General features: G+C 31.1%; 1 protein-coding gene across 4 annotated transcripts in view; it reads right to left on the minus strand.

Annotated features, from left to right (window-relative positions):
- The window catches only part of Sh (Potassium voltage-gated channel protein Shaker), a 194,933-nt gene that overhangs the window by 152,044 nt on the left and 27,402 nt on the right, over positions 1 to 15,487 (minus strand). Inside the window, exon 1 of one of the 4 annotated variants that reach the window (XM_085206436.1) lies at positions 7,343 to 7,492. The exons of the other annotated variants lie outside the window; for them this stretch is intronic. Within the exon in view, the coding sequence (XP_085062562.1) occupies positions 7,343 to 7,350 (8 nt within the window). The 5' untranslated portion in view covers positions 7,351 to 7,492. Of the gene's footprint in view, positions 1 to 7,342; positions 7,493 to 15,487 lie in introns of those variants that run through there. 4 annotated transcript variants of the gene reach the window in all.

Raw genomic sequence — 15,487 nt, forward strand, 5'->3', positions numbered from 1 at the left:
GATAGATATACAGCAAATGTACTAAAAGTAAAATCATATTTGTACTTTATATATCAGTGAGTAGCTATATGCAAGGATCGAAACAAAAAAAAATGTAGTAAAGTATACTTATATTCATAAAAAATATTCTATACACAGGGAACGGAGACGAACGGCTCAGAAAATTTAACGCCCGGCTTTTTTTGCCTTAGTGCAGGAGCGAAGAAATGAAAATATTAATAAATAATAATTCTTTTTCCCGCCTGGGGATCGAACCCACAATCGTCATGGTATCAAAGTGGGGAATTTAAAAGTCTTAATGGGAACAGAGTGTCTTAACACTAGTTTCCCTGTTTCTTTCTTCCACGTGTAGGATACAGCGTAAAGATAAAATAACAAAAAATACTGAACAAATGTTAGATGAATGTTTAAGGTTACATTTCTATATAGATCGTTTTCTTTTTTGCTTAATAATAAAAAATCCTTGTAAATTAGAAAAAGAAAAATGGACACATGCATGTATGTGCTTATAATAAGTACATATCTAAATGGGAACTTGGAACGAGACCGATTGAATGTTATGTTGATTAAAGTCATGAAAATACCAAATTATAGCATCTTCGTTCATTGCTATTTAAACGCTTTTATATAAATATTATTAATAGAATAATAAATTGAATTATTCGAGAATATAAGGCTGTCGTGGCGCAGCGGTAAAAGGGTGTGACTGTAACGTGAAGGTTGTGGGTTCGATTCCCACTCGAGGAAGTGAAATATTTATTTATGTTTATATTTCCATTTATTAACACTGGTGTCGAGGCAAAGTGCGACGCTGAATTCAGCCACTGAACATGCCATGCCTCCAGAGTTCGTCAGGAAGTGGGGAACGGAGTGTTTTAGCACCAGGTTCCCTCTGCCTACCCTGCTGTATGCCGGATACGGCGTGAATCTTTTTTTTTTAAATACAAACCTTATCAAAATAAATATTATCTACGAGTATGTCTGCCAAATAAAAATTGAACATTTTAACGTAATTGACATAGTTCACCCTTTAACATTTAAAAACAATGAATGAGTAATACACAAACAAGAACATTCACGAAATGGCACAAGCATTCATTTTAATTAAAATACATACGAGTATATACATAAGCGTTATTAGTCACAAGTAAATTAGTTTACGCGTGTAATTATAGGTATGTAGTGAACATAAAAATGATAACGTCGCCGCTGAATTAATTCTATTTGTTGAACTTAACCTAAACTGTTATTTGTAACAATAATATTGTTATACATGGAAAATATTATATAGATTATTATATATCTATATTTTCTAAAAATAAAAAAATATATATATTCTTTTACTACGTATTTTAGTCATTTAATTATGTAAGGCTTACAAATTCGTCCATTCTTATACACGGTATCGCGTCGTACTTTTATTACGGTTTTTTATCATTAAAGTTCGCGATTTTACGCGGGAAAGAACAATAGAGCGACCGAGACGAGCTTTCCCTTCAAATTCGTTTTGTTTACTGAAGAGAACTCGGATTGCGTAGCGTTGGATAACGTTTAACGCATGCGCGTTCACAAAATATTTTGTTATCCACCGAGTTCTTGGCGCTAAGTTTAAGCTTTAAAATCATGAAACAAATTCCAAGTAAAAAAAGTTTTTTTATATATTTTTTTATTTATATTTGCAGCTAAAGTTCCGATTCAAGAACAAAACAAGTGTTTAGTACCATTTCCTAATTTCTAAAGTAATTTTCAAACATAATACATTTATTCGTTTTAAAAAAAAACTTTCAAGTGTGGATTGGACTCTATTTCAGGATGGTAGATCAACTGAAAGTGCATTTCATATTAATTTGCCTGCCTCTACGCTATGTTGGGATAAATGATCTTGACAGATGGACAACAAATAATTTCCAATAATATAAAAGGACAATTTAATTTAGGAAACTGATTTCAACTTTTAATTACAATTAAAAATATTAATAGATAGAGATAGATTTTAAAACATCATTCGTCACAATTTATACCTATGACAAAAAAATTAAGGATGTTCTTTATTGTATTTATAAAACTTTTTTTATATATATATATAAAAAGTTTTATAAATATATATCCACACCGATTTCGGCGATGGCGACTTCTTGCATGTCTCACTTTATTTTACTTTATTTTTGGTGGGCTCTTATGTGACTCTTATAAAACTTTTTAAGCAAGTGCCTAAAAACGGGGACGAGAAAACGGTGCAATGAAACAAATACAAAAAAATGATTTTTTTAAACATACATCCCGCACACAGCAAGTGTAGCGTGAATTTTGGAGGCATTTATTATTATTATTATTTATTTTTAATTGGCGTAATACCTAATCTATTATTTTAAAAAATGACTAACTAAAGTATATTAAATAATAGACTGTCACAAAATAAATTCTCATACATTTTTTATTTTAAACTCCAAATATCTTTATATCTATCTATAGGTATTAATATAATAAAATAGAAGAGTTTGTTTGTTTTTTTAAACGCTCTGATCTCTGAAAGTATTGATAGGTTTTTTTGGTTTTGGATGAAAGCGACATTAATTTAATTCCTAGTTAGCCTTAAATAACGGAATAACAATAATAATGAAAGCGAAGCGAAATTAAATCAGCTTCACGCTGTATCCCGCACACAGTAGGGTAGGCAGGCCAGCCGTGGAGCAGGGGTAAACTCGACTGGTAGTAAGTTCGATACCCACTCGAGGAAATGAAATATTTTTTTACATTTATATTTTCATTTCTTTGCTCTGGTGGGGAACGGAGTATTAACACTAGATTCTCTCCGCCTATACACAAGCTACAAATACAATATTTTTTAGTTCACATAATCGTGAACCAGAAATAGCTAATAGTTAACGGTAGTTAAAATAGTAATTAATTACATTAGGAAGTACGAAATTACATATTGACTATTGATCATTCTATATTGGTTTCAAGAGTAAGGCGACAGAAATATATATATATCTATGGTAATATTATTAGTAGAAGAGCTTATTTGGTTGAAGACGTTAATATCAGGAATTACTAAAATGTTTTTAAAAAATATTTCATTATTGTATTGCCTATTTATCGAGGAAACTTAGAAGTGCAGTAAAAATTAAAAAAATGTTGATACCGTCACAACTCTCGAGCTTTCGTGCATGCTGCAGAAACGGGTAAAAACCATAATTGAAAGGACAACAATTACAAAAAAATAAAGGAATATTTTCGAAGCTATTTTAAACAATATAGTGTTTACTTACCTTATGCAATTAAGTACATTAAATACGTTGTGCGTTTTATATAGAAGATATCCTTTTACAGAATATCAATAAAATGGATATTTTAGAAACTTACGACACCAGAGAGGTAATCGCGCCGCGCGTGGTTCGACTAGCGGGTGCCAGCGAGCGGGATACCTATTATAAGTCTGCTATCTATACTAATATTAAAAACTGCACCTGCGGTCAAAGTAACATGCGAGGAAAGCCTCAGATAAAAGCTTGTATATCTTATCTATATATATAAAATCGAAAGGTCACTCACTCATCACGAAATCTCAGAAACTACATGTGCTAGGAATCTCAAATTTTGCATAGGAGTTATTTATAGGACGTAGGTGCTGGCTAAGACGGGAATTTGCAATATTCGACTTCTAAGGGGTTGTTTTTGGGGCCGAAAGTTTGTATGAAACTTCGTTACTACAAATGCTAGGAGTCTCAAATTTTGCATAGACGTCACTAGGACGTAGTCATGGAGACAGAAATTAATAATAACATAGTTTACGCGGGTGAAACCGCGAGCGGGCCGCTACTTAGATAAACTTGAACGGAAAAAAGAGCAAATGAAAGAATCCCTTAGAAAATATTCTTAATATAGAAATATTTTGTATAGATCAACTTCACGCTGTATCCCGCACACAGCAAGGTAGGCAGAGGGAACATAGTGCTACGACACTCCGTCGCGTGGTATTGCGTGTTGAGTGGCAAAACTCACCGCCGCGCTTTTGCCTCGACACCATAGTGAAGAAATGGAAATATACATTTAAATAAGTATTTTATTTCCTCAAATGGGGATCGAACCCACAACCAATCGGTTTTACAGTCACATTTTGTGCCCTTGCACCACGACTGGCTTATTTTCATATTATTTTGTATAGAAATATGTATTTGTTAAAAGCTTTTATTTCTTTTGCGTTTTTTTATTTCATTACCAGACAATGTGCTTATCTATATATATAAAAGGACTTGTCCTCACTGACTGAGGTAAGACGCACGCACAGCCGTAACCGCTGTGCGTAGAAACGTGAAATTTGGACAGATGTTTACTTTCGTAATCTGGACATCTACTAAGAAGGGATTTTGAAAAATTTTAATCCTAAAGGGGTAAATTGGGGTTGAAAGTTTGTATGGAAAAAAAATTAAATAGGTACCGATTTATATAAAATTTGAAATTTAGATTTTTAAAAATATTTAAATGAACATGTGTTTCATGGTTTTCTAGAAATACCCACTAAGGGTGCAAATAAAGGTTTGAAAGTTTGTATGGAAAAACCTTTAAATCGCCACCGATTTTTATAAAATTTGAAATTTAGACTCTTGAAAATATTTCATTGAACACATCTTTTGTGGTTTTTTGGAATTCACCCCTAAATACGCAAGCGAAGCTGCGCGCGTCCGCTAGTCAGTCTATATAATTATTATGTTTATTTGTTTACATGTGGCGCTATAAAGACACAATGTACTGATTGATTTTGATGGTTCTAAAATCAATCGATTCGAAAATACACTATAGATGATAACCAGACGCCATATTGTCAAAATTGCTTTTATTATTAGTTTTATACATTTTCCATAATATCTATGCATTAACCGGTGACTATCTTGGGGACAATTAACCTTTGGGTATTGGTTCTCTAAATTCTTTAGATAACAAAAGATAAAGATAAATTCTTTAGAAAAATATCAATATTATATGTACAATAAAAATACTATTATAATAATGAAATAAAAAAGTAATATAATTAATAATTACTTAAAAATGCAAAGATTGTTAAATATATATAGTATAAATGAGAATTTATAGCATTACACCTGAAAAGGGAAATTAATTATTCAGAATTATTATTGTTTGATTTTCTTGACAGCCAAGAGACATTTGTACTTTTAAAAAGCACAAATATTTTTTTTTTTCTTTTTATTTTTTTTCTTGAGACACATTATATCACTTTTAAACTTTTCGAGAGTTTTTTAGCTTATTCAGAGTAGTTCAGCCTGTGTCCACAGTGCGCTAATACCAACAGTTTTAATATACCGATCGCGTCCTTTCAACCGTTAAACGCCCAAAGCACTTTCTATTCAAACTGCTATATTTAATGGATGAATCCCGTATGAATGCTAGTAGACGGTTAATAAATAATTTTAAAAAAAAATAATTTAAATATTAGCAAATATGAAATGCAGTAAAAGTGCTACGCCGTAGCAATTAGTTACCAAGTCCATAACAGCGTAGCAGAGTAGACGGCGTTGTTTATGTTACAGTCAAGACTCTTTACCGGTCAAAACCAGTTTTGGCATACAGTAAAACTCATGTACTTTACATTTGTTAAATATAGTACTTATCCGATTATACTTCGAGATATTTTGTAATTCTTATCTGGGGCGTTGACTTCCAACTCTCAACACGTAATTTCTCTTAAATTGATTAGGAAATGGGGAATGGAGTGTCTTAACATTAGGTACCCTTTGCCTACCCTGCTGTGTGCGGGATACAGCGTGAACGTGATTTGATTTGGTTCAGTTCTTCGCTCTGACACCAAGGCAAAAGCCCGGTGTTGAGTTTCGGAAAGTAGTAGTAGAAGTTAACAGAGTATCTTAACACTAGGTTCTCTTAGCCTACCCTACTATATGCGTCATACAACCTGAGCTGATTTTTTTTTCATATTAAAATTTAAAAGAAATTTATTTATATAGTACCAATGAATAATTAGATATCACAGTGACGTCGCATTTTAACACTTCATAATCACCTATTAGGTCATAGTCTCGGTCTTGACAATAAGATTGTTGGAATATTTAACGCCTCGAAGCCTTAACAGACTTAACTTGGTGACTAGGACAGGTAATTAGTGATATATTATTCACTATTATCGAACACTTAAGTAGCGTTTTCAATAAAAAAAAAATAAAAAAAACTATGATTTTAATTTTTCAGCGTAAATCGTAAACAAATTTGTATCAATTCTGTAGAAAATAATGACTTAAAAAAAATTTTCAAAATTTTTATCTTACAAGCCCATGATAACAATTTATATACAATTAAATATTAACAATGCTTCTGGCGTTCACAACATTTACCATATGAATATAATTTAATATAACTCGCTATATAGAACCGGCAAGCTGTAAAGTTGAAATTCTTAACGACAACACTTACAAGCATAGTGGTTGTAGCAGTACTTCCGTAACTTACTAAAACATTAGATAAACTCTAGATATAAACTCACTTCGAGTCACTCGTTAAAGACTCGTACTCACTCAAATAAATTTATATATATTTAGAAATAGATCTTTGCTTAGAAAATATTACTAGTTCATTGTGAAATATTTATTCCATTCCGTTAAATCTTTATTCGCACCAGAAAAATAAAATCATGAAGGAATTTACTACAAGTTAACTTGTTTTCTAAAGTGACATTAAAAGGAAACTGGTAAAATCAGTAGAAGTAAATAATAATAAAGTAAAAAGTAATTTTTGTGCTATCTGTAGAGATCCTACTTTGTATCTCCAATTAGGATTAAAATTTTAAATCATTGAATATCGATCGTAAAGTACTCAAACGCGATGTTGCCAATTGTTCAAACAAGTTTATTTATACTGTCTACATAGTAAATTTCATAAACCCGAACAAATAAATAAATGTGCTCTATAACAACGAGTAAGTTAGGAATTATTAGTTACAATGCTGTTATTTTATTTCACGAAAATTTTACTGGATTTTATGTTTTTTTTTTTATTTTATTATTATGTATATTTAAATTTATGGTAACTTGGGTCTCACAAATATGTAGTAGTAGGTACATGAATTAAATGAATAGCTTCTATTTCAATATTAAAAGTGTGTTTATCTGGTCAGGCTTGCTCCATATTTTCATAGATTTCATAGCAACGGGGCTGACTGAAAAAACAGGTTTTATTTTTCTACCAATGACAGCAGTAAATAGCGCTTACAATTTACGTAATGAGATACCAACCAAAGCTTTTTGAAAAAAACTTCTAACTAAATGGCGGTCATTAAAAAATGACTTTTGCAAATAACACGATTAAAACTTACAATATCATTTCTCTGTCGCATTTGTATTATTTTTTTTCCTTCACTTTTATTTTTCTCACTTTCACGTAAATCACTTATTTTCATGCAAAACACTGTAGTATAAAAATCCACCTATACAACGCGATCGATGAGGAATTCTGAGTGTGTACTCATCGGGTCTCACATGAGATTTTACTGACAGAGCAAACTAAGACGTTAGTTAATAGAGTTATAGACGATAATTCAATAACCAATGCATACATGCAAAAGTGCATAGCAACGTCGGATTAGGCATAACAAGATGTGCCGACGATGTACGTATTAACCGCTAATGCATTTATCCCTCATACGTTTTGAATAGAAATTTACATTCATTTAGCATTTAATATATTTGTAATATTCATTAAATTAAAAATAAAGCTACCAATATAAGAGTTTAAAAACTAACTAATTAAAACGTAATTTAGTACTAAACTAATACTTAATTATTAATTACTATACATACAAAGTGACCTAGTAGTAATAACTATAAGTATTCTATTTAGTGAAATTAAAAGTATGAAATGTACATTTCCTTGAAAGATAATGTGCAACCTATCACGCTAATTATTTTCATAAATAATTATAAGTTTTTAATAAGCATAATAATTATTTTTTAACTTTTTTTGCATATATCTTATTAATTACTAGCAGACGCGCGCAGCTTCGCTTGCGTATTTAGGGGTGAATTCTATAAAACCACGAAACATGTGTTCAATTAAATATTTTTAAGAGTCTAAATTTCAAATTTTATAAAAATCGGTGGCGATTTAAAGATTTTTCCATACAAACTTTCAACCCCTTATTTGCACCCTTAGGGGGTGAATTCTAGAAAACCATAAAAAACATGTTCAATTAAATATTTTTAAGAGTCTAAATTTAAAATTTTATAATAATCCGTGGCGTTTTAAAGATTTTTCCATACAAACTTTCAACCCCTTATTTGCACCCTTAGGGGGTGAATTCTAGAAAACGACTAAACACGTGTTCAATTAAATACTTTTAAAAATCTAAATTGCAAATTTTATAAAAATCGGTGCCGATTTAAAAATTTTTCCATACAAACTTTCAACCCCTATCTCACCCCTTTAGGGTTAAAATTTTTCAAAATCCCTTCTTAGTGGATGTCCAGATTACAGAAGTAAACATCTATCGAAATTTCACGTTTCTACCATCAGCGGTTACGGCTGTGCGTGCGTCTTACCTCAGTCAGTGAGGACAAGTCCTTTTATATATATAGATAATATAGTTAAATACATGAAGTCACAATTATAAAAAGCATAATGTGTTAAACACACAATTACACACAGCAATACACATATCCATCCATCAGCCTTTCAAAGTCCACTTCTGAACATAGACCTCCCCTAGTGCTACACATATAGCTAGAAATAAATTTTAAAAAAATGTACCTAGAGGCGATTTATTTGAAATATTCTATAATAATTAGATTTGAGCTATATTGAATTCACTAGAAATGAAAATTTTAACTGTAAATAAAACTTCAACAATGTTTTTAATCTCGTTATACATATTTGCATAAACAAATGAAAGATGCAACAATATAAATAGAAAATATTCGCTAGCATAAACTAGTTTTAAGTGTTGTTTTCCAAGAAGTGACTTGGAAAATGCGACTATTTGTTACAATTTCAACTTTATTGTGTTGGCAAAGGCTTGGCGCTCTGTCGTTGTGCTCTTTAGCTCTCAGCTTATGAAGTGTGTATCCGCTTTCTCTAGACGTTCAAGAGATGGCGCAACAGGTAGCCCTTAACCATTGCGACGATGCTTCACGTAATTATTTGCAAAACAAGCGGCGAAGTACCATTAATTATGTTTTAAACAAAGAGCAAGGCATATTTTAAATTCTACTTGTTTGATTCGGATACATTGTTTTTAAACAATATATAATAATATATTATATATTTTTTATAATTAATGTAACAGATATTTTTATGGTGTAGACTGACGCATTGGTTGTGGGAGCCAAGTGCTACGATCCCGACATAGCAGGTACAATCTCATCCAATCAAACTTTCATGAAACTTTTCTTTCCCTTCTAACTTTTCTTACATGCTCTCCGAGTCCTATGTTTTTGAACCAATATCTTCTCTTTCCCATCTTCGCATTCACTCTTGCGTCATAATCCTTTTTTCCATAATTTCAACGCTCTACCTTACATGTACAAACATGTACGAAATTATGTCTGTTAGTTCTGTAATGGACTTCTACATTCAATCCACTAAGCCAACAAAAATGTGGCTACATAAATAATTATATTTTTCATAAAAGAGGGTAAATAGAAAGCAATATGGAATAATGAGTGCCTACTTTAACTCTATTCGGACCACGTCATACGACAATTATTATTAAATTTTCATTTAATTTAATCTAATAAATTCATTAAAACTGAGCATGGTTTCAGTGAAAAATTCTCTATTTAATGGTCTCCATAAAAGGAGAGTTCGCTTACGGGTATGTCGACTACTGCTTTTCAAGATGTAGTTAGTGTATGTTTTTCTTTCATCAGTCTTCGCATACAACGTACTGCACTACGAAGGTGAGTTAGCAATCTTTTGTATTCCACAGAATAAAAGCAGTTTCAAGAATAGAAACCTTGTATACGTGCGTAAAATTGTAAGTTATTGTAGTCAAATTTATGTTAGTTATGAAAAGATTATTATAACTTAGAAATATTAAATAACATCCTTTCACTTTCCACTGTTCAATTAATTTTATTTTGAAATTATAAGAGTTTATAACTATTACTATTTAAAATATATAATGAACATCCTTAATTATCCAACAAAATATGTTTAGTCGAAGTACTGCTTTAGTATCATCTATTTTAAATCCTATTTATTTTATTTAAAAATTTGATTTAAAAGAAATTTTAAAATGATTTTTAATTTAAAAATGATTCAAAATATGATTAAATTTTAAATATATGAGTTTAAAATCTATACAGTACATTCTTTCTTGTCGATGTATAAGTATAAAGTATATTTCAAATTAGAGCGCCATCTTACTGTAAAGGAATGAACTTTTTTAAAGTGCATGTTTACATTTTTAATGAAGCAATTTTAATGTTTATAGTAATATTATTGCAAAAAAAAACATTTGCTTTTATATTTAATGAATAATTTTACTTTTATATCATTTCTTCAATAATATGAACTAACATAACATATTTTTCTTGTTGTATGGATTCTTGGATTATACGAGAATACATGGATGGGTACCTGACAACGCAGCGAAATTTCACCTGTATCATGCTTTAGCAATAGAATATCTTAGTGTATTTTTAATTTTGCTTTAATATACACGTTTCAATTTAACTTCGCAAACAATAGTATGGTTACTGAAGACATTTTAAATTAAACTCTACCCAGATTAATCGAAAATAATATATTTACATACTTTTGGTATATATTTTTGGATTAGGTATTAGGTACTTTTGAAAACTTGACGTTTCGAACACTTTGCAGTGGTCCGTATTTCCAGGTTCACTCGAAAAATGTATAATATTAAAATCTCTAATAAAATCTCAACTCAATTGAAGTTTACCAACAAGTTTCACGAACACAATTCTATCAACCGTAACTCTATTTGCAGACCTCCAAATTTTTCTCATTGTGTTTGGTCAAATGTTTGTTTAACGAGTGTTGTTAAACGTATATATATATATATATATATTCCTTGATGAGATTTTGGGAAATAAGATATATTTAAAAGCAGGTAAATAAATGATAAAATTGATGCAATAGTTGTATTTTGATAATATTACGTAGAGATAGATTTTATGGTTCTATTCTAATGCGTTAGTACTAACAGGTTGTCTTTTAAAAATGACGACTATGTTATAATATTCATATATTTTATGTCCAATGTGGCTTTATAACTCAAATTTTCATGTAGTGGGCGATAAATTGATGTTCCTTGGAAAAACGCCAGCCTGATCAATCTTGCAACCTTGTGCAGCTTGCGAGCAACCAACTTGCAAAAATGTTAGATACAAATACATCTGTCATATTGACATATTTGAACTAATATATATATATTTTTTACTTTATTATTATATTTTTTTATAAATAATTAAAAATTTAAATCAGAGACGTGTTCATTTGCTTAACACATATAAATATTTTTAAAAATGCTAAGTGATAAAATAAATAAATGTGTCATTAATTTAGTTTTTAATTAAATTATTGTATTAGGATGTACGTATAACGTTTCATAGTAATATTTTGTTTCCAAAAAATATTTATAACAAAGTGTTATGCCAGTGAAAGTAGATGACCTAAAGGTAATGAGTCTGTTACACGCAGATGATAAGGTCACGTAAAAAGCATGAAGATGAAGGGTATGTATGAAGAGGTTGAAAAAAGAGGTATGCAGAGACCGTAGCATCTTAGAAAAACTTAAGCAAAGTCAGTACTTACCAATAAACGGGAGTGAAGTTTTAAAATTTACTACTTCACTTACCTGAAAAAAATGATGAAAATATAAATAAACGTTTAAAATATAAAGTAATTTTTATATATATAAAATTGTCTTTTTTACATTATTTTGCGGTAACCTAACGTAAGTAATAAAAACATTATTTATGGTTCTAAGTAATAAAGAGACCCTAATGTGAAAACACTCGATTCTCCGTCTCTCCGCTTAGATTTGAGTTGCAACACTAGTGTTAACTCACACCGCGCTATACATTAGGGGGCGCGAAATAAAAACTATTTAAATAAAATTATTTTCGTGTGGATATCTATTCATAACTAATATAGTTCAACACTGTACACTATTAAAATGCTAAAATTAGTTAAATTACTAACTAACTACTACTAATTAATTAGTTAATTATTAGATAGTCGATAAAATGTTAAATAATATAAGTGAGTTGTTAAAATTAAAAGACGAATGTGATAAATAAACAAAATAGAGTTATTTATTGTTAATTAAACTAAATAACTTCAAATATTGGTTCTAAATTAATTTATCCAATTAGTTTTTGTAATACAGAATGAAGAACAAAGTTATTTTTCTTTTTATTATTCAAGTATTTCACGTTGTACTAACGTGCATTCTCCTTATGGTGTACATTTGCTGCACATCTGGCGTCGGCAGTATGCCAAGCATGAATATAACACATATAATTTGCCGTTTATCTAAACTTCATTTAATATTATTTTCAAAATCTTTACTATATTACCCAGAAAATCTTAGGTACTCTATAAAATAATTTAAAAATAATTTTTAGTAAGGCCCAACCTTACATACAAAACGTAAAATAAATGTATATTCTATACGTTGAGGTATTTATTTAATACAATGTTCATTTATTACCTATGCCTTTCGGGCCATTTCAGTTTTAACACGTGGCAAGTGTTTTCCGCAAACTTCCTTTAATCTGTGTTGAAAAACCGACAGTAGACGCCAAACCCTGCAGACGCCTGTTTTGGGGACCACTTGTCGCTGGCTGGCTGGCTGGCTGGCTGGCTTCTTAAAAACGTTCCTTTTGTTTTGCATAAAATGTGTATAGTTTTTAAGTTATAAAGGTGTAAGATGGGAATCGCGATACAATGAAAGTTAATATACTTTCTTATAAATAAGCACGATAGGTTAAGGTGGATGCTGGCCCAAGTACCACTAGAAGTTTAAGAAATTGACTAAAGTGATAGGTAATCTTAGTTCAGTTGGGTGGACCGTAGTAGCCTGTTAAATTTCTATATATACTTTTAGTAATTAGTGGACTCGGACGCGACTTAGTCTCTAGCGAAGATCGGGATCTTGTAGAGGCCGCGTTGTCATAACATTCCTACTTTGTTTTTCAATTTCTTGATACTTTAAGGATGATTTAATAATTGTATTTCATTTATTTTTAGTTTATTTAGAGCAAATTATGACAGTTCATTGTCAAAATTTTAATTTCGATTTTATTGGGAAGGCTTACTCTAATTAATTAGAACCTAATAACTTAAAAACTTAATAACTTAAAAATTTAATTAAATAACATTATAATCATAATCTCTAAATCATAATTGATTCCTAATAATTATGTTAGAGCTTTGTTTAGAGAATGCGCGAACAATATTCTGCGCTGTTAATTTGTTGTTGTAGAACAACCACACGGGAACGTGTGCAGCGCACCGCGGGATGGCCATGGTGGAGACGGTCAATAGTATGGAGGCTAAACGGTCACGGCACAACCAACTAGACGAAGCTTGAAATACACGGTAGACGGCAACGCTGGTGCAACGAGGTTGATAGAATCCAGGTAGCCAAACTTATCCCAAGTTTGGTGACGACGTGACACTTTGGATTGAGAACAGCAGGTAAGTAGGTAGGTTGACGGTAGCAGCTCCGCACTAAAGACTTGATTTACTGTTTTGTTTCGTTCGTTATCTATACTAATATAATAAAGCGGAAGAGTTTGTTTGTTTGTTTGTTTGTTTGAACGCTAAGATCTCTGGATCTACGGGTTCGATTTACTTTGTTTTTGTTTTGTATGAAAGCTGCATTCTTCAGAAGTGCTATAGGCTATATAACATTACATTACACATATATACTAATATATTAAAATACTTATTTCTAATTTGACATGCAATTTATTCTGCCATGTTAATAACAACCGTCGCGTCGCTACGCAACCGTTACCGCGACATTTTGATATTCAACCTTATGAAAATAAATATAATAGTCACTTTTAGCATTTTATCTAGATTGAAATTATAGTTTACTGTATAACATACTAATAAATAATTAAGGAGATGTCACTGATTCGAAATGACCTAGCCTACGGGCGGCACTATTCTTATAGTTGAAGCAGGCGTAGCCGCGTCCGGGTCCACTAGTTTAAATAAATCAGCTGCATCCCTGACCTAGGACCTACTTCGAATAAGAATCAAAAAAGCGGATACTACTACATACACCCGTGTTCCAAGATATAAAATAGCATCAAACACCTTTGAGACCAGTCGTGATTGTAAAATCGACTGCTTGTGGGTTCGATCCTCATTCGAGGAAATGAAATATTTATATAAATTTATATTTTCATTTCTCCTCCTTGATGTCGAGGCAAAGTGTGGCGTTGAGTCCTCAAAACTCCACACGCGATGCCCCCAGAATTTGGCGAAAAGTGGGGAAAGGAGTGGTTTAACATTCCCTCTGCCTACCCTGCTGTATGCGGGATACAGCGTGGGTGAGTCCAACTCGCATTTAAGTAGTTTTTCTTCTATCATCATACAAATATTAATATTGAAAACAATATAAAAAAAAAACAACAAAACATCGAAAACTAAAGATTTAGCCAATTCAATAAAACAGTTGTAAACAATTAACAATAACTCTTTGAGCTAACTTTTTATTTATGAACCGATTGTAATAAAAGAAACATTAAATGTTAATCGAAACATCATACTTATTAGTACCGTAGTTAAGAATTTGACTCGACCTCAAACCAAACGCTACATATGTATACGAAAACGCACCCGACGCTCGGGTTGTCATTATTTTAATACACGAACGATTCCTGTACGGTATTAAAATGCGTTATTTATATAATTCATAATTAATTAATATAAATTATAGTTATTATTATTATTTATTTTTTATTTTATGATATGCCTATTTGATATACATATATTTACTAGCGGACGCGCGCAGCTCCGCCTGCTTATAAGGGTGCAACCCTTAGGGGATGAATTAAAATAAACCACGAAACATGTGTTCAATGAAATATTTTTAAGAGTCTAAATTTCAAATTTTATAAAAATCGGTGGCGAATTAAACATTTTTCCATACAAAATTTCAACCCCTTTTTGGCACCCTTAGGGGGTAAATTCTAAAAAACCGGGAAACACGTGTTCAATTAAATATTTTTAAGAGTCTGAATTTACAATTTTATAAAAATCGGTGCAGATTTAATTTTTTTTCCATACAAACTGTCAGCCCCTATTTCACCCCTTTAGGGTTAAAATTTTTCAAAATCCCTTCTTAGTGGATGTCCAGATTACGAAAGTAAACATCTGTCCAAATTTCACGTTTCTACGCACAGCGGTTACGGCTGTGCGCGCGTCTTACCTCAGTCAGTGAGGACAAGTCCTTTTATATATATATAGATATAGACTA

Source organism: Heliconius melpomene, chromosome 21 (genome assembly GCF_056956725.1).
Source record: "Heliconius melpomene rosina isolate 202511_hmr_F chromosome 21, ASM5695672v1, whole genome shotgun sequence".
In the NCBI taxonomy this organism is placed as follows: domain Eukaryota; kingdom Metazoa; phylum Arthropoda; class Insecta; order Lepidoptera; family Nymphalidae; genus Heliconius; species Heliconius melpomene.